This window comes from Peromyscus leucopus, chromosome 10 (genome assembly GCF_004664715.2).
Source record: "Peromyscus leucopus breed LL Stock chromosome 10, UCI_PerLeu_2.1, whole genome shotgun sequence".
NCBI classification, from domain to species: domain Eukaryota; kingdom Metazoa; phylum Chordata; class Mammalia; order Rodentia; family Cricetidae; genus Peromyscus; species Peromyscus leucopus.
In genome coordinates, this window is record NC_051071.1 from 68,395,930 (window position 1) to 68,416,361 (window position 20,432).

The 20,432-nt window shown below is 34.4% G+C and overlaps 1 protein-coding gene across 30 annotated transcripts in view; it reads left to right on the top strand.

Moving 5' to 3' along the window:
- Adgrl3 (adhesion G protein-coupled receptor L3) overlaps window positions 1-20,432 on the top strand; it is a 744,444-nt gene that overhangs the window by 650,904 nt on the left and 73,108 nt on the right. For all 30 annotated transcript variants that reach the window (XM_028854109.2, XM_028894208.2, XM_028894402.2 and 27 more), the window contains 2 exons: window positions 4,624-4,690; window positions 7,696-7,787. In XM_028854109.2, coding sequence (XP_028709942.1) covers window positions 4,624-4,690; window positions 7,696-7,787 — 159 coding nt within the window. The remainder of the gene's footprint in view (window positions 1-4,623; window positions 4,691-7,695; window positions 7,788-20,432) is intronic.

Sequence of the window (20,432 nt, forward strand, 5' to 3'; positions counted from 1 at the left end):
AAATGATTATCTGTAGTTTAGTATGTAAAGAGGATAAATTTTAGCAGTACTTTTTTCTGTTGTGTTATTTTAAGAAATTAATTTTCCTATGATGAGAAAATATTTTTTTCATTTTTCTCTTTTCTGTGATTACATGAAGGTAGTTATTATTAAAAAGCTAATTGGCTTTTTGAGGGAACATGATATCAACTTCTTTACTAATAGTTTTAATGATATGTCCTACATTTTGGAGAGCAATTCTAAAGGAAAGTAACAGTTTAATCTTTGTGGCTTAGCACTGACTCATTGGAGTGTTGATACCAATAACAGTATATCAATGCAGTGAGACTTCTTCATGTGAATAGCAATATGTCAGTACCTTTTTAAAACTAATACAATAAGAGAATTTTAATGGCACATTTGTGTTTCATTAATGAAACAAAAGACAAGACACATATGGCACATGAAAAGTGCTCCTTTGAATTCTAGAATGCACTTAGTATTGAACAAGAAAGAGGTAATAGGGCCAGGATGCATTTTCTTTTCACCCATAGGTCATGTCTTTTCTTTTAGTATTTCTAAAAACCCAATTCAGATATTACACACAATAGACTGAATATCCTTTAAAAATACAAAATCGAGATGTTTTGAAAACTAAACAAATATGGCCTACTAAAATTACCGGTTTTGTTAGGTAAATGTTATTTTGTAGATCTCAGTGGTTTTCAGATAAAACATTTTCTTTAGAAGTAGATTTAACCATTTGTAAGCTGAACTTACTTTTTTTTTTTTTTTTTTTTTTTTTTTTTTTTAGTGTGATAAATTGTTCTTTTAGCATTTATCTCACTAATTGGCTCTGATCGCCTCTTAGCCAGTGGTTCTGGTTTTTATCTCAATAGCACAGAGGGGCCAGAGTTTAGAATACTGTGGTTTTGGGCAAATACATGGTCAGGCATAACTATGTAATGCCATTCTTCACATTTAAAGTCAAGGGTAGTTCTTTTAATATTGGCACATTGAATAAGGCAGAAACCGTGCAAATTTTGAAGTTGGGTAATGGGAAAGAAATGAAACTCAGAAAGCTTTGCAAAAGCCAGCATGCAGCCAAAAACAACAGCAGGTATGGCCATATGGCAATCAAATTAGAGGAGGCTTTCTTACCCCACAGATTCCGGAGGACAGTAAAGCACAGACAGCATGCACGGAGGGATGATTTACTCGGTGCATGTGGAGTTTCACACTGCCTCTTCCACTGTTCACTTATGAAGGGAATTTAAATAATTTTAAACAAATAGATACTGAAAATTTTTCTTAAAGGCTAAAAATAACATCTCACTTTCCTTCTACACTTAAAGGAGATTGTTAACCAAATACATATTTCAAAATAAAGCATTCCTAAAGGAATCGAGCCTGTTAAAGATAAAGTTAATGTCATTATATTATTTACATAAAATATAGGAAGATATTAAAGTTTTAAACCAACTTTAATCCAACAGAAATCACTCATCATATGATTAAAGTCGTGTCTATTTTTCCTGTAAATACTATTTTCTAGAAGATCTTGAAGCAATTTTTCATATAATAAAAATTATTTGCTGAAAATGTACTTTATTTCTTAGATGACCTCTCAAATTTTGTGAGCTATAAAAGTACTATCCTATTATCAGCCATTCTTAAATGTATTATTAATGTCGTATTGTGTTGCTATAACTTGAACAGTGGAGAGAGAAAGAGAAACAGAGAGAGACAGAGACATGTAAAAGAGAGGTGGAGGGGGGAGATACATCTGATTTAATCTGGAAAAGTACACTTGCTTTGTTCTTTATTGTTTTTAGCCTAAAGGAAAATCTAGTCTTTGTAAAGAACCTAGAGATACTTGTGGAAATTCCTCTACTCCATTCAAGTCGCTCACACATCCATTCCTTTAAGGGGTGACAAGCTAGCCCATAGTAAGAGTGAAAACAGTGGTCCTATGTGAAACTGGATCTCCCTGATTCAAGTCTGTTCATGGCAACACTACACCCCTCTTTTCTACGACAAAATGTAGCTGGCTTTCTTTTGGGCCACAAACCAGCTCTCAAGTCATGAAACGGGGACTTATTAGTTATGAATCCTCAGCCTTATCTTATGCTTGTTTCTTGCTAGCTCTTATAACTTAATTAACCTGTTTGTGTTCATCTACATTTTGCCTCAGGGCTTTTTACTCTTTCTTTTCTTTTCTCTCTCTCTTTCTCTTTCTTTCTTTCTCTTTCTTTTGTTTTGTTATTTTTGTATATCTTACTTTTCTGCTGTCTCCGTGTCTATCTGTCTGGTGACTGCCTGGCTTCTGCCTTTGGGCACGTCTCTCTTTTTCTCCCTCATTCTCTTCTCTCCTTTTAATCTCTCTCAAGTCTAGATTTCTTCTCCTATCTATTTCCTCTTTTCCCATCATCCACACCTGTCCCTCAACTGCCTAGCTATTGGCCATGAGCTTTTTATTAGACCAATCAGGCTCCATAGGCAGGCAAAGTAACACATCTTTAACATAATTAAACAAATGCAGCATAAACAAATGTAACACACCTTTACCCAGTTAAAATAATATTTCATAACAACAAAATATTTAAATACAAGACAAAGGAATAACTGTTCAAACAAATAAATGACTAGTAATTTAAGGTCTAATCGCTTCTATAATAGTATTTTCCAAGAGGAATTCTTATGTGTATTTGAACAATAATGAACAGTCTTGTGTAGGTAGAAATGATGGACTAGTGATCAGTCTCTTACTGGAGTGCCTATCTCACTGCTCTTCAAGTTAGTTTACATGGATTTAAGGTAAAGGAAGATAGCCATATGCCTAGAGATTGACGTGTGGTGGTGATTTGTTTTTTGCTTAGAAACATGGCTACCAACCATCTTAGAAAAATGTAAAAATTGTAAAAAGTAGAAAACAGTAAACAAGTCATAGTCACTGCCTCTATCATTCAAGTTAATAACTGTTAGTATTTTGACATATTTTCAGTAATTTTGTTGTTTTGAGACAGGGTCTCTGTGTAACATCTCCAACTGTCCTGGAACTCACTCTTTAGACCAGGCTGGCCTTGAACTCACAGAGATCCACCTGCCTCTTCCTCCTGAGTGCTGGGATTAAAGGTGTACAGCACCACCACCCAGCTACTTCAGTAACTTTAAATAAAACATATAGCTAAAACCTTTAGATTATCCAGTTGTTCTCTCCACTCTCCTGTATGGGACAACCCTTAACAAAAGTTGATGGGTTTTTCCTTTCCACTTAAACAAATGTATATTTGCATCTATGAAAATAATGAAATATTTACCTAGTGTATGTATATATATATATATATATATATATGTGTGTGTGTGTGTGTGTGTGTGTATGCATATAACATACATTGTTTCATTTATTAAGTACATATATACATTTAATAGATTATATTACTACTTTACATAGCTTTTTCATTGAACAGCCACTACTTCTTCCTTCTTCTTCCTCCTCCTCCTTCCCTTCCATCTTTCTTTATGGTGCTGGAATCTGAGCTCAGTCTTATGGGTCATTGAACTCTATCAGCAGCCATCAATATATTTTTAAATGATTCCCCTTGGCAAACATTTATCTACTCTATTTTCAACTTTCATATTATTTTATCAGATGAAAGACAATATTTTATTCATCATTTCATTGAGAATATGTGTAAAATCCTTTCAAGATAACTTTCTGGTGTTTCGTCACTCTAACTTAACATTGGTATAATCAGCAGCATATTCAATCCTTTGAATACAAGTTAAAAGCACATAACAAAATGCTATTGGGTATTTACCAATGGAAATGCTCTTTTTAATTATGCCTCAAATATTACAAAATGGCAAATTATTCAAGATATTATTCTTAACATCAAATAATTTGTTCAATATTTGCATTAATCTTCCTCATAACTAGTCACTTTCACTTTGTCTTCCTGTCACTGGGAAGAATGGAAATGTAATTTCCCAGAGGCTTTACGAAGTGGGGGAGTACTAACTGCGGCTGAAATTAAGTGATTAATAATTTACTTTGTAGGTCATGAATCAACTTCCTCAGATGCTAAGGACCACTTGCAACCCCAGAAGCATGAGCAGTAACAATGCTCTTTTTAAGGCTTCAGAACTCTCAAAGGTTGACTGCCCAACCTAATTAAACTTCAATCTTCTGATACCAAATTTATTTCTTCCTTGTACTGAATTTCCTCAGATCTTCTTGACAGGAAAATGTCACTTCGCCTGACAGCTGATAGACAGGTTATGTAGCACTGTAATTGGAGAGAAAAGGATAGCTTAAAGCTCCTGGGTTTAATGGCTACATGTATGGGTTTTTCTTTTTTTCCCTCTAAGGTTTCAATGACAGACACAAAAGGTTTTAGCAAATAGGCCTGATGCCATTTTTTTTTTTGCCTGCTTCCTCCAGGGGTAATTATCTTACTCCATCAATAGTGCTGTCAGGAATTGGGCACGTAATTCAGCATTTAAATGAACAAGCAATGTAATATTTCCTGTCTCCCAGTGGAATGCTGGGTCACTTGCATTCTTCTCTGTCGCCGGCACACTCTTGATGTATGTCCTGTACCCAGTCCTTGAATGGCTTCTCTCCCTGGTGTTTCCCTGCAGATGTTGGCTTCGACTTGACACCTACTTCATTTGGAGTTTTATAGGACCTGCGACCTTGATAATTATGGTGAGTACTCCTCATTAACTATGCACTTCCCAGGTCAAGAAATAAAACTTCCACTATTCATGTACTAACTATCTTAGATTTACATAGGTTAATTTGGGGAAAGCATGTACTTATATGACCCTACATAACTCAAGCAATTAGACACTCATTACAGTCTACTTTTAGATGGTAAAATAGTTCATCAAAACTGATGGAAAAGGAAAGTAAGCATTTGCAGGACTAAATGGCTACTCAAGAATTCAGTCTAACATTGTCCATACAGAAGTCTTCACAACTGAACAATGATTACTTTGACAACAGCCTATTTCCCTTTTCTTTGGCATAGCTGGAACTGAAAATAGATAGGAATTAGAAAAGTAGGTGAACACCTGGCCGTTCCTTTTATTTATTTATTTATTTACTTACTTATTTATTTATTTATTTATTTATTTATTTATTTTGTAAGCCCTCAAGGCTTTAAAATTAAAAAAAAAAAAAGAATTTACTTGAAAGTGGCACAACTAAATTAGGCCTGTCTTCTGGAATCATGCCTCCTTTTACATTGTTATCTGAGTAATATCTTTATTTCCCACATCATTTGCTCTAATTTAAATGAGTCTTTTAGCAAAGTATCCTTGTTACCATTACAAACCTGGGCCCCACAAGATGGCTCAGCAGGTAGAAGAGCTTGCAACTGAGCCTGTGGAACTGAGTTTGATCCCTGGGACCGACAGGGTTGATAGAAATTAAGCTCTCTGCAAGTTATCCACTGACCTCTGTATGCACAGCATCACATGCACCTCCCATATGCACCCAGACACAGAAAAAGAAATGTAATAATAATCTACAAAGCTACTGCCCATTTTTTGAAAGAAGTAGTAACCCCTTGGCTTTGAATAAAATACAGGGCTAAAGTTTTATTTTCTTGAGCTAGACATATTTTGAAATTAAAAAAAAAAATACTTCAGACTTGAAAACAACAATATGGCATGATTACTATATAATATGTGTATATGCACATATGTAAATATGCCATGTGTATGTATACACACATGTACAAACATGCACACACAGAAATATAACAGAAAACCCTGTTGTCTAAAATCAATCACGGTGACTATTACTCAAATATTTGAGAGAGGAGTCAGTCTGTAACCAAATTTCAGGAAGTAAAAGAAAGTCAAATGATGACACTAGACAGCCTTATGTCAATATAGAAGAGGCTTTCCTATTAATTGCATTCAGTTTAGGTTAAGCTTTTAGCCACTCAATGATGTTTGTTTGTTTATTTGTTTTGTTTACAGTTTTCTCCTTTCATTTGATTTTACTTTTGAGACTCAGAGATCATTGATAAAGAACCATGAAGCTCTATTATAGTGAGATTGTCAGTGGAGCATTTAATTGAACTTTTGTGCTCTGCATCTGTCCCCAGTTGTATAGTGTAGAAACTAATCACCTGGTTCAAGTGTAATTCACCATATGGCTTTCTTTATAGCAGTGGTTCTCAATCTGTGGGTCACAATCCCTTTGGCAAACCTGTGTCTCCAAAAATATTTACATTACAATTCATAAAAGTAGTACAATTACAGTTTTGAAGTAGCACTGAAAATGATTTTATGGCTATGGTTCACAACAACATGGGAAATTGTATTAAACGATTGTAGCATGAGGAATGTTGAGAACCACTGATTTATAGTGTTCATATAAGGCATATAGGTAATTTTTATCTTTTAAGTTATAGACATTTTTCCAGCTTTCGTGGCATAAGAATACCGCAAGAGAGTCTGCTTACAGTCTAGTCTATTGTAGTATCAGAGTTTAACCAGCATTTTCTAATCTATTTTACTTATGCATTCAAAATGTATTGAGGTTGGTATTTGTGTTTGTTACCAGGTGCAGCAGTACAGATCTGTAATAGTAGAATTGGCAGTCAGAGGTAGGAGGATGACCAGAAGAGCAAGGTCAGCCGCGTCTATGTAGTGAGGTGTAGGTCAGCTGGGACTACATACTGAGGCTGTTTCAAAAAATAAATAGATATAACAAAAAAGTATTTTGACATTAATAATTTAGCATCTGTAAAAGCACATCTCTTAAGCTGGCAGGCTGACCAACCCTGCAACTACCCAGGCCCAGAGCCAGGTTTAAGTTTTGGTCCACCCCAACACCAACACCATCTGTGATCTGCTGGACACAGGTGTCGGGGTGTGGTGGAGGTCCTCTGGATCCAGGGCTACAGGATCTCTAGGACACAGGGCAGCAACAGGACATCCAGGAAGAGCCCGAGTGAAGGCCCAGTGTCTGTAGTGTATCAGAGAGGAGGGACCTGGAACCCGACCAATGATTCTTTGCAGTGAAAGCCTGCATGTAAAGATGTATGGATAAAGGGGTTTACTGCATGACTCACTGTGTCACACTGCAGCTTCCATGAAGAGATTTTTTTCCTTTCTTCCTTTTTTGTTTTTCCTTTTTTATCTTAAGTTTTATTTTGCTTTATTTTTTTGGGGGGGGGAGGTTTCAGAGGCGGTGGCAAATTTGATGGGACAGGAGATAGGTGGGATCAGGATGCATAATATGAAAGACAAATAAATTATTTTAATAATTTTTTAAAAAATGTATCTCTAATAACTAAAATGAAAACTGTCTATAATTAATCAATCTAGAGACATGTTTACAGAATGTCAGTATATTAGTTCTCTTAGACTAATTCCTGGATTTGGGGGTTTGGTTTTCTTAAGCATGCACTGGGCTTTGAGTTATTCCAGAATTTCAACAGCATCCTTCCAAATTACCACTGATTTTGCATTTTGTATGTATTTGGTACAGCCACATTTTGTAATTATATGGAATCACAATTCACAAAGCTGGCTTCTTGCTTTTGCTAAAGTGTTAGACAGTCACCTGTGATTCAATTCCTTTAAGAGTCTACTGAAAACTAATTTCCCAGAACAATTCATGTGTTACAGGGAATGGACTTGATTTTTTTTTAATACTATGGTTATCTACATGCATTACCTTTTGCATTTCAGCTGAATGTAATCTTCCTTGGGATTGCTTTATACAAAATGTTTCATCATACTGCCATACTGAAACCTGAATCAGGCTGTCTTGATAATATCAAGTAAGTGATTCTTAGTTTTATTTTTATATACTATACTTTAAAATTGTTTTTAGTTTATACCGTTAAAAAATGGTACAAGAAAATAGTATCAAAGTTCAATGTATTGATTTTGTTGAGTAAGGTTATTTACTGGCAGTAAGTAACTTGATCAGCTTACAATCAAGGCAATGAGACCCTTTCTCTAAACCTACCTTCCCTTGTAAGCTGTAATTTATAAATATGTTTTTAATGCCTACATTCACTATATCTTTTAGAGAAGTGCAGCATTTCTAAATGAGAACAGAAACTACTTTCTAGTGCAGTAACTGTATGAAATCTCTCACACTGTACTCAATCCCTCAGAGCAATGGTGCTTGCAAAGGCCCCAGTAGTGATGGTACCTGCAGTGATGGTTCCTGCAGTGATGATACCTGCAGTGATAGTTTCTGCAGTGATTATGTCTACAGCTGTGGTATCTGCAGTGATGGTACCTGCCATGATAGCTTCTGCAGTGATTAGACCTACAGCAATGGTACTTGCAGCAATGGCTTCTGCCATGATGGTACCTGCAGTGATGGATCATACAGGGATGGTGCATGCAGTGATAATTTCTGCAGTGATTATACCTACAGCAGTGGTGTCTGCAGTGATTATATGTGAAGCAGTGGTGTCTGCAGTGATTATACCTGCAATTTCATTTGTTAATGGATGAGAATTGGGTAGTACTAATTTCATGTTAACCTACAATGAAAATACATATAAAAGCTAAATTACATTTTCTGAAGTCTCTGAATTCCTTGTTACAGGCAAAATTGTATTTTAATTTACTTAGTGGTCTTGAAATTTGAAAAATATATTAATATTGAGAAGTTCATTAGTCTCATACACACACACATACATACACACATGCATACACACACACACCCATGCTAAAAAGCATTTTCATGTGATTTCTGATGTTGTGTGTTGACTTGGGTGAATAATTCTATGAAGATGAATGTACATTCAGGACATTCAAGGGGCACCTTGAGCTTTCCCTGTCCTCTTTGAACTCCGTCAGACAAGTCATGTCACTCACCTCCCAGCTTTCTATATTGGTGCCTGACAAGTGTTTCAGAATACCACAGTATACTAAGATGTTAATGACAAGGATTATTGACATTAAGCAGTTAACTATGGTGAATGACTAACTCTCCTAAGTTAATTTAAAAGAATAGCTAAGGAGTTAGGAAAGTAAAAACATTTTAGGAGTAACTAGAAATACTGTCTCACATTCTTAATTTTACTTCCTTGTTACAGTAATGATTATGTTACTGAATTATGTATGATTACATTGTCATTCTAAAATGTACTGTGCGTTCCATACTGTTCCTGATGAAAGTGAGTTTTGATATGTTAAGTAGCCACATCTTTCTTACAACATACTTTACTCAAGTCATTATAAGTTATGTTTCCACACCTTTTGTTCTATGTTGTAAATTTATCTAGGTAATTTTAAAGTACCATTTGGCAGATTAAAAACAAAAACAAAACAAAACAAAACAAAAAACCTTTGTCTTTATTTCAACATCTACCAGGGTAAAACTTTGAAAAATTTGTAGTCATTGTCATATCTCCAAGTAATTTTAAAGTAGTTTTATAAACTCTTTGGGCAATCTGGCATTTCTTTAAATCTATTTCTTGTTCTTACTACTGGCTGTCACATATTTTAAAATATATTTTTTGATAACAAGTATTGTTTAGAACAGTGGAACACCCCAAAACTAATGAGTATATTTAATGACATTGATCACATTAAGTTTTATAATACAAAGCAAAATGAAGTCATTAGTAAGAATACTTTGATTTGCATTCTGTCAAAACTGCTTAGAGCATTTGGATAGTACTTAACTTTGCTGAGTCATGATTCCCTCCTGTATAATGAAAACAGCATAACCAACCCTCCAATGTGCCTAGGAATGTGAAGCCTTTGATGATGCTTTCAAAAAATTCCGTAAGAGTAGACTAGTTGTTAAAATTATATGTCACGTGACTTTAAAACAAAGCTGTGACTGTGACTATGCTGACAGGAAAGAAGCAGCAATAGTTTAAGAATGGAAGAAAGGAAATAGAGGGAGTCATTGTCGTAGTGTCATATGACCTGAGGAATTGCTGGAACCATATCCAGAGCATTGATGGAACAGTTCACTGCCTTACCGTTCGGAAAGAACATTCTTCTGCTGCACCAAAAGAATCCAGGAAGGCTAAGCTTTGCACACTGTGACAAAATGGAGGAAATTACATTGGTGTAATGTCAAATGCTGATGGAAACAAAGTAGACTACTAAACTGAGGGATTTCTACTCACACTCCTCAACACAGAAAGATGATCTTTTGAAGATCAAGAGAATATGTGGGAGAAAGATAAATCCATCTCCAGAAAAGAAACTCTTAATTACTTTATAAAATCTGGGAGAAATTTCATTTTACTTGAATTGCGTTGTATTAGGTAAGAAGTAGTTGTAAAGAATTGACAGGGTTGGAAATAGAAGTGTGGAGAACATTCTCTTTCAAACACTAAACACAAGACATTTTGTGTGGCTGCTGCAAAACAAGTATTATTGAAAACTGGAAGATTTGTTTTATGACAAAATAAACAGTCCATCAAGAAAAAAATCTCAAACACGTATGCACTTAATCATATTATAGTTTCAAAATACATTAAAGGTTTTAATAATAAAACATTTATTACTCATTTTCAATTGTTCCTTATGTTGTTTTAGTCGTTTCATCATTCATCATAAAAAACACACGATACAGATGATTTTTATCTCTATTCCTCTATGAATAAATGAAATCCCAGAAGCAATTTCCAGACTATTATAGCCAAGAGATTTTAACTATGATGGCTTTGTTTCTAAACTCTTTCTAATGTACTTGTTCCTTCTTACTAAGGTTTGTTTCTTGTATGTTAAATCTTTTTTCTTATTTAGTTTAGTAAATATAAATCTTTCAAGTAGAAATATTTACTCCAATTTTTTATTTTTATTTTTTAAATTTTTTATTAAGAGTTTTTCTATTCATTTTACATCCCAACCACAGATTCTGCTGTCCTCTCTCCTCTCACTTCCCAGCCTTCCCCCCAACCCACCCCTCATTCCCACCTCCTCCAAGGCAAGGTCTCCCATGGGGAGTCAGCTGAGCCTGGTACATTCAGTTGAGGCAGGTCCAAGCACCTCCCTCTTGCACCAAGGCTGTGCAGAGTGTCTCATCATAGGCACTAGGCTCCAAAAAGCCAGCTCATGTACTAGGGACAGGTCTCAATCCCACTGCCTGGGGGCCCCCATACAGTTCAAGCTCAGCAACTGTCTCGATTATCCAGAGGGCCTAGTCCAGTCCCATAATTATTGATTTCATTCTGCTAGTTTCTTATCATTGTAGTTTGTGTATTGTCCCCCTGTTCCTCCTTTATTCCTTCTTTTGATAAATAACACTATCTTGTGTCCCATTTTATTTTTCACTTTGGCTTTTTAGCTAATCACTGTAGTTTTTAATCACTTGTTCAAAAAAAATTAAAACAGGAATCACGAAATTAATACAGTGTATTTGTAATACAAATGATGTTTCACCTATGTTCACTTCACACACTTGAACACACACACACAGTCATGTTTTGGGCTGGATATGTGTTTTCTCCTCATTCTATTTCACTGGCACCGATTCCTTTAGTCACTCTCGTCGTTTGAAGACTCTCTCAGTGATGGTTCTATTAACTTGTTTCTTCTTTGACTTTATTTTTGCCTCCTTCTGCCACCAGCTGGAGAGCGGGGGGGGGGGGGGAGAGAGAGAGAGAGAGAGAGAGAGATCTTGAAAGTGTTAGCTCAGTCATGTAATGTAACTGTAGGGATAAAACTCTTCAAAGGGTCCCATTATTTTTAACTTAAGTTCAAACTCCTAGTCCAAGCCAGTTAAGCTTTGGTAATCTTGCCCATCTCCTCTGTCTCCTTTCCTTCTTCGTCATGAGCCCATCAGTCCACTTTAGGCACTTGCTCTTTTCCCTGAAGTCTTGTCTCTGCCCACTTTCTTTTCCTTCACTATGCCTGGCTGACTCCTGTTATTATATTTAATGTAAATATTATTTTCTTGTTTTAAAAATACATTGTATTATTCTTCAATTTCAAAGTCACCCCAGTGTCACCCTTTAATACTAGCAAAGAACACTTATTTGTCTAGCTCATGACTGTATAAATGGTGTACTATGGAAAAAAACACACAAAACAATATCATGAGATAAAATAGCCGAATAACAGAGAAAATGAAGGATGCTAATTCTCAGGCTTACTTGGAAAGTAATTAAATTAAACAGTACACATCTACTTGCTGATTGCTTTTCATTTGTCTCTTCAGCAAAATAAGTAATTACAAGAAAGATGTAATTCCAATCATTTGAGTTATCTGCTTGATTTTTCTCACTTACTGTAGTTGGAACATACTGTAATCATAGCAAAAGTCCAATACAATTAAAAATAATCATATATATATATGTATATATATATATACATATATATATATGGAGAGAGAGAGAGAGGCTATTGTTGAATTTTTGCCACCCACAATTACCTTACAGTATGGCTGATGAACACAAAATTTTAATTTGTGAAGAGGGTGGAACACCCAAAATTTACCTTCAAAATAAAAACTGACAGCTTCTCTAATCACCCATGTTCTATTATAAAAATAAAATGTAAAATGATTTCTTAGCAAGTAACATCACAAATTATTTTGAAAAATAAAAATAAATAATGAAGGTTTTGGGTCCATTTGGAGAAAATGAAGAAATTAGCCTTTCTGTGTATTTACTGTGCTTTCCTTTCATCTATGTGCAGGTTTCTGTTCACAGGCTTCTGCCTTTGCCCATTCATGATTTCCTTAAGTCATCCAACTGAGTGCTGAGGGCATCTTTCCATTTTTCATTTCTAGTTGTCAATGTGGGTGTTGATTACTGTAGTAACTATTCAACTGTCAGTCCCATTTGGATGTGAGTATGTGTTCGGTTCTGGGAGGGTTGGCTATATGTCTTTAACAAGTAATACCAAGAATTTGCAATCAATTTTTCTCTGATTAGAAAGTAAGTATATCTATCGGATAGTTTTGCATAATTAATGATAATCATATGTGCAAAAAAAACCCACCCACAACATATTTGGTGCACATTGCAGAATATTACCATTTAAAATAATTGGAGTTGAGGACTCACCTAGGTTAGATGAAGCCTCCTGGACTCCAGGGATTCTTGTGACTTGGTCTCCTGAGATGCTACACCTGTAGACTCACGCTGCTGTGACTGTCATACTTCGATTATGTAGTTTAATCCACTCCGTGTGGAAATAATTCTGCTGCCTCTGAGTCTTTGTATTTTCAACAGTGAAGCTGTGCTCAGTTTCTTTCAAAATCTCATTAGAATTTGTATGACTTTATTTACCATATGGTGTCATTAAAATTATGCATCATATGATCCTCTTTTTTAAAGACAAACTTAGCCTTTTAGGGGAAAAAAAAAAAAGGGCTCCAGGGGTGAAATGCTCATTTGGTTAATAAATAGCAAGTTCGGTAGTTCTAGAGGGAAAAGAATATATCCTCAGCAGGCTAAAACACCTGCTATATATAAAGGACCCCAAGAAAACTTCTGAAAGCTTCAGGGGCAAAGAGAAAAAGGCTAACAATACTTGAAATAACTGCACCTTTGAGAAAGGTAAATTTTATTAAACTTTATTTGAGTACTGTATTTCTAAATGTTGATAGGAACAATTAAGTCAGAATTATATTCAGCTTGATCAGTAGTCTATTAATACTTCATGGAGTGAAGAGAGATTGGATTCTATAAAAGGGAAGGGTAATTGCCATAAGCTTGAAAAATAAAACAATATCACAGGAAGATTTTAATGCTCATATTTTCCTTCATATTAATATATCAAGATATATATAGCCTCTATATAAATATATAGCCTACTTTTCAAAATTATCTCATTTTTTATACTACAGTCACTGCAATAATATGAAGAGTCTGAACTTTATGAGAACATAAATCTGGTACAGAGTCACAGTTAATAAAAGTATTCATAAACTTCAAAGTTTTCTCAAGGAAAATATTTGGGGACATTCCTCATTTTCCTTTCTCTTCTTATTTTGAGGCAGGGTATCACTATGTATCCCTGGCTGGCCTCAACCTCTGTGTAGACCAGACTGGCCTCAAACTCAACAAAGGTCCACTTGTCTCTGTCTCTGCTACTGAGATTGAAAGCAGGTGCCACTATACTTGGCATCATTCATATTCATATTATATATTTGTTACTGATAAAAATAAATAGATAGATAAACAATAAATGAACAAATAAATAATAAATGAATGAATGAATGAATGAATGAATAAATAAATAAATGAATAAATAAATAGGCAGTGATTTGGGGTCTTAAGAGGGAGGCTCAAAATAGTGCCTGTAAGCTTAGACATAGCTTATATTTCCATATAATTTTTTCATAGCTCCTGTCACCATCAAAATTATTAAATTATATGAAATTTTAAAAGACTTAATTTTAAATCCTTAGGAATATTGTTTCAAAATGGTTACATCTTATAAAAGGTTTACCGTAAGTAAAGATATGTTGTCTTCCTTCCTTTTCTATTGCTGTAATATAAAACCCCATTGCCAAGGTAACCTATAAAAAAAACCATTAAATTTAGAGCATACAGCTTCAGAGGGTTAGAATCCATGACGGTGGAGCAAAGGAATCCCTGAGAACTTACATCTTGATCCACAGCCAAGAGGCAGAGAGAGATGGAGAGCCCAGGCATGACCAAATTATTTTGAATCATCAAAGCCCACACCAAGTGATCATTTCCAAAATGACCTCATCACCTTCTTCTCAAACAGTTCCACCAATGAAGGATTAAGTATTAAAAGATATGAGCCTATGAGAGGCATTCTTATGCAAACCACTACATATGTTCTTACCTTTTAAAACAAATATTTCTCTAATACATATACTTAATGCATTCATGCTTAGAATTAGAAATAAGAATAGTTTTATATTATTCATTATATGAAAAACCACCCTTATATAGATAATTCTATATATGCATATGGTTTGTTATTTTTTTTCCAGTTGTCCTCTATTTTTGTGATATGTATAAAATGCCATGCCATTCTCATAAATAACTGAAGTGAAGAATTAAATAGTCCAAACAGCACCAGACCTCTGTGGATCATTTGACAGCCAGACTCATTGTAAGCTGTTTATGACATTCCTTAAGCATTACCTAGTCATTCATGGATTACCTGGATGCCCCCATTTAAAGCTGAAAATCTATAAGATTTTCACAGATTGACACATGCTTGCATGCAGGCAGTGATATTGACATCTCTTCACATTCTGCATTTTTTTCAGCTATAATTTCAAGTGCTCTGAAGTATTAAAAGGATGGTCTCTTTTTGGAGGCATTTTGTTTAAAATGCATTAAAATTCCCATATCTTCCCAAGAACTGTGTTTTATGAATAAATGCATTCAGCCCACTCCAAATGCTGGAAGCTGACATTTGAGAAAACCAGTTTGAAGGATGATAGTTGTAGGCACACTATTATGCACTATACCTTGAGATTAAATTATTTTTTCATTCTTTCCTCCAAATAATTAGGTTTATATCAGATATGGGAGCGGCAATGGTTTTCTAAGGATATATGAGAAATCCTGAAAAACTTCCTAAGGGGGAAATGTCTTCTTAATAATGAAAATGTAAAAATTAGCATCTCCTTTGTTCTTTACATAGGCCTTGGATCATATTGCTTTTATATTTCAAAGGAAGTGTGCCATAAGCTTCATAGGCTGAATCTAAATTAGCTACTCATAGAACTGTGATTTTCACCCAAAAGTGTAAAGTGAATGTCTTTGAAAAAGTGAAAAAAATGCCTGAAAATAATTGCAATTAAACACCATTTTTGCTCCATGTGCCTTAATCATATACCTTGCATGCCTTAACATATAAATGGTCTATATTCTTTATTGTCCATTAATTTATTTAACACACATGTGTGTGCACTAGGCACTTGTTGTTGAACCCAGGCACTTGTACATGCAAAATACAGATGGAACTCTTATCCCAAACCCTCAGGGAGCTAGAATTTTAAAGTAGAATTTGCAGACTCTGTAGATAATATAGAAAGTTTAGGAGAAAGGGATGAGACTCTAAGGTTTTTAAATTGGATACTAAGTAAGTAGGTTGTTACTGTTGACGTGCTGACAACTGGAGATAAAGTATTTTGATGTTTGAAAATATTTCTCCCCAAGTAAATTATAAGACATTCCAGTTGCTAATGTTTCATTGGCCATTGGAGTGGTGAGAGCTGGACTTTCATTTTTGGATCCATAGTGCATAAATCTATGTATATATGACTCATTTTCATATTAAGGGTCCATTGATTGGCAAATTAATGAACACAGTTGGCTTCTCAAACTTTATATTAGTTTCTCTATATTTGAAGTGAATACCTCTGCCAAGCAAAAATAACATGCAGACATAAAAAATTTGTTTTTTTCTTATTTTTCTATTTTTTTTTCAGAGTGGTTTACAATAGCAGTGTTGCTTTGTTTTCAAATCATATTTTTATGTGTGCTTGAAAAGTGCCGAATGTACATGTCAATAGTGACCTAAAATTAAATGCTATTTATGAAATTGATCTATTGTAATTAAAATGTGCAGACAGTACAGTGGGGTGGCAGGCATCTTGAGCTTCTCAGTCCACACTTGGCAATTTAGTAATCTAAATTTTCTCTTGGCTAAAATCTCAATGGCTGTTGAGTTATTCCACTACATAGTTATGTGTTTTTCAAAGAATTGTCATCAAGGTCTCTGGCACTTCTTATTTTGTTCATGTGCTATTAAAGTAGGCATTCTAGAACACTCTTTGTATCTCTTTATGGAAGCTGATATTTTAATCCAGTTATTTTGAAATGCTAGCCCAAAGTCTTTTCTGGAAGAGATTGACCTAAGTTTAAAACTAAGCCATTTAATTGTGATATTAGAAAAATAAAGAAGGAGCATAAAAAGAAACCATTTATTGACAAAATTACTTATATTATTAGGTGTTAACTTGTTGTGTATACCAAAATATAATTTGAAAACTGGTATGTTTTCTTTGTAAAAGTGATTGACATTGCATTTATTCAACTTTTAGCTGTTTTATGATTATTTATTTATTTATTTATTTGGTTTGTTTTACTTTCAGACTTCATTGCTTATTATTTTGATTAGTGGTAGAAAAGTCTATAAAATATTGCTCATTCTACCAGTATATGCTTCAAAAACAATCTCTTTAGTATTAATCAAAACCCTACAGAGCTAAATTATTAAGATCATTTTTTTCTACTGGATTCCCTTTTTAATGAGATGTTAATGAGATGATTGGCATAATAAATAACTTCCTGTATTTTTTTAATCCTATGAGTGTACATATATCTATGCCATTATATTAAAGTATCAACTTTTTTCTCTAGTTTATATTTTTTTACAAATTTCAAGAGAAATTCTTAAAAGCAGGAATGAAAACCATTTTCTCCATTTCATTTTATTTTCCATAGTATATTATATTTATCTTAAGAGTTTTATGAATCACATCTTATCTTTACTCTCTTTGGAAGTTTCACTGTGATCCCAGTTTCCAAAAGCGCTTTACTGAATATCTCCTTTTCCTGCCAAATCCATTGCTACCCTCCTGCCTGGAACCGCTGCCCTGTGCTTCTTTTTGGTCCCATGGCCATAATTCACGCCCCTTTTCCTTTTCCGCCTTATTGCTGTAACTTGCTCATTATCGATAAGAATTAGAATGTCCATTTTCATCATCTGTGGCAAAAGTGTATTAATTATTTAAGGACTTAATTTAGATTTCAGATTTTTAATAATTGTTAAGAGTGTATTCTTCTTTTAATTATAGTTGCATTACATGCACAGTTATTTAGTCAGGAGAACCAGTGTATTTAAAATTTTAACTCAGGTCAGCCATGTCCCTGTGTAGCTCTTTATTTGTTTGATCTTTCAGCATATGATGAATTATGAATTTATATATTCAAGATGAACCTTCAGTATCCTGACTAACTGATAAAACCTCTACATTTTATTCTTTCAGCCCTAACATATCAAAGTAAGCTTACTGATGATGGAGATAAATAAATTGAGGCTTACCAAAACTTCAGTACTTTTTTTTTAATTGTGAAATACATTGCTTTAGTATACAAACTGTCAGAACACTTATATCAATCAAATTTAGCTTTCTCATATCTTCCAGTGAAGCATGGGATTGTGTTTGTGTATTCATAGAACATCTTCATATACCTCTATTACAATTTAGAGTATGCAAATTTTAACATGTATAAACTGAGGCTTATAAAGAAAAAAAATTGTCCAAAAGTAGGTAAACTTGTCAGCTTCCTGATTTTGGCCATGTCTCCAAGAGTTCCATTTATAGGAATCATTACTAAATAAAGATATATTTTAAATAGTTGGTTATACTTTCCTTATATTTATTACAATCAATGTCTGATTGTTTATAGAAATATGACGAATGTTTCTGTTTCTGGTCTGTGAAAATGAAAGTGATAATACCTTATGATTCAGGGGACATCATAACAGAAATTCAACCTCTGAATCACATTCAAGACATTGAAAATTATTAACTTCATTGTTCATTTTAATTATTTGAAAGTTTCTAAACATCTGAGTTGAATAAAAAGCCAGAGAGTGTGTAACACCTCATGGTAATTCATCTTTTTATATTCCAATAACCCTGTATAATCAGCCCTGGAGTCTCCAGTTTCCAGGAATTTATCAATTCTAAGACCCAGACTAATGCTAAAACCAAGTGGACCTCCAGCAGTGACAAAGATGGCACTAACAATCAAAACGCAGCGTTACAGAGCCCAGTTCCAATAGCTCTATCTACAGAACATTCCAACAACTAAGGATCAGGGCACATTGTAGAAAAGGGAGAGACTGATTGTAAGAACCAGAGGATCAGTGTCAATGAAACCGTGTCTCCTAGTAATGTCAGAAGCTGTGCCCATAAAGTCTTACCGACATGACTGTCCAGATGTGAGCTGAGCAAAGACAACATCAGTGGACATGCCACAGTTACAGGGTAAAACTACTAGGCCTCAACCCCAAGTGAATAACTATGGGCAACTAAGAAAGCCACAAGCAGGAGAGACACACATGTAACATTATAACAACTCAACAGGCTACACACACACACACACACACACACACACACACACACACACACACACACACTTGCAATGACAATAAGTGTAAAAAAAACATGAGTTTGAAGGAGAGCAGGGAGAGGTCAATAGGATTTGAAGGGAGGAAAAAGAAGAGAGAAATGTTATAATTATATTATAATCTCAAAAGTAAAGAAGTAAGCACTATAAACTTTACTTATAAATACCAATGATAACAAGTAACTGGTATTTTATGGTTCTTGAACTATGTCTGACTAAAGGAACATTTTTAATGCAGTATATGATAAAACATATAGAAACATAATTTTGTCTTTATATAGATACACTGTAATTTATTTGAGCTTTCTAGTTCAAGGATTCAATTCTTTTTAAGCCATAAATATAAAAAAGAGATGAGTCCAAGTTTATAGTACACCTGTTAAAAAGTTTCAAGAACATTTCCCTTGTGGTTTTTATGTCTTTCCTTCCTTTGTGCTGATTCCATTTACTGAACCATCACAGCAGCCCAGTAGACTTGTGAACACTGAGGCACAATGGATTTTATGAACTAATTGCCAGGGAATTCTGGGTTTCTCTTTCAACATTCTTTAGCAAGTTGAACATAACAATATTTCAATTTAGAATATGAAAATATAACATTTACTAAGTCTAAACTAAGTAGTTTCCCTTTTTACATGTAAATACTTTAAAAAAAAAATCACCTCAAGCCGTGCGGTGGTGGCTCACGCCTTTAATCCCAGCACTCGGGAGGCAGAGCCAGGCGGATCTCTGTGAGTTCGAGGCCAGCCTGGGCTACCAAGTAAGCTCCAGGAAAGGCGCAAAACTACGCAGAGAAACCCTTCCTCAAAAAACCAAAAAAAACTTAGTAACTTGGCCAAAGATAGTACAGATTTAAGATTTTTTAAAAAAAAAATCAGTCTTCAAAACCCGTGCTCTTAATCATTATATGCCATAGGTACTATATTATTTTATGAGGGCAGCCAAGTCAGTATTTACAATAAATTTGTTTTTTTAAAATGTACAGTGAAGCAAAAGCCACAAGACCATTTAGCCATAAAGAAAACTGAAATCCTGACCTTTGCAAGAAAATGGATGGAATTAAAAATAAACTACACTCAGAAATCCAAAAAAAAAAAAAAAAAAAAAAAAAAACCACCTCAGAAATAGTCAATGATTATTGTATCCTCCTTTGATTTCTGTTGAATTTCCAGAAAAGAATTAAAGGAGAGCCAGTAAAGTGGTGTGTGTGTGTGTGTGTGTGTGTGTGTGTGTGTGTGTGTGTTTTCTCTCCAGCCTCTTTTTAGAGTCCACAGGGTCACAACATAAGGACACAAAATATGTGTAATAGCAAATATTATACAGTACTTTCATATTTGTGTCTTTCCAAGTGTTTAGCTA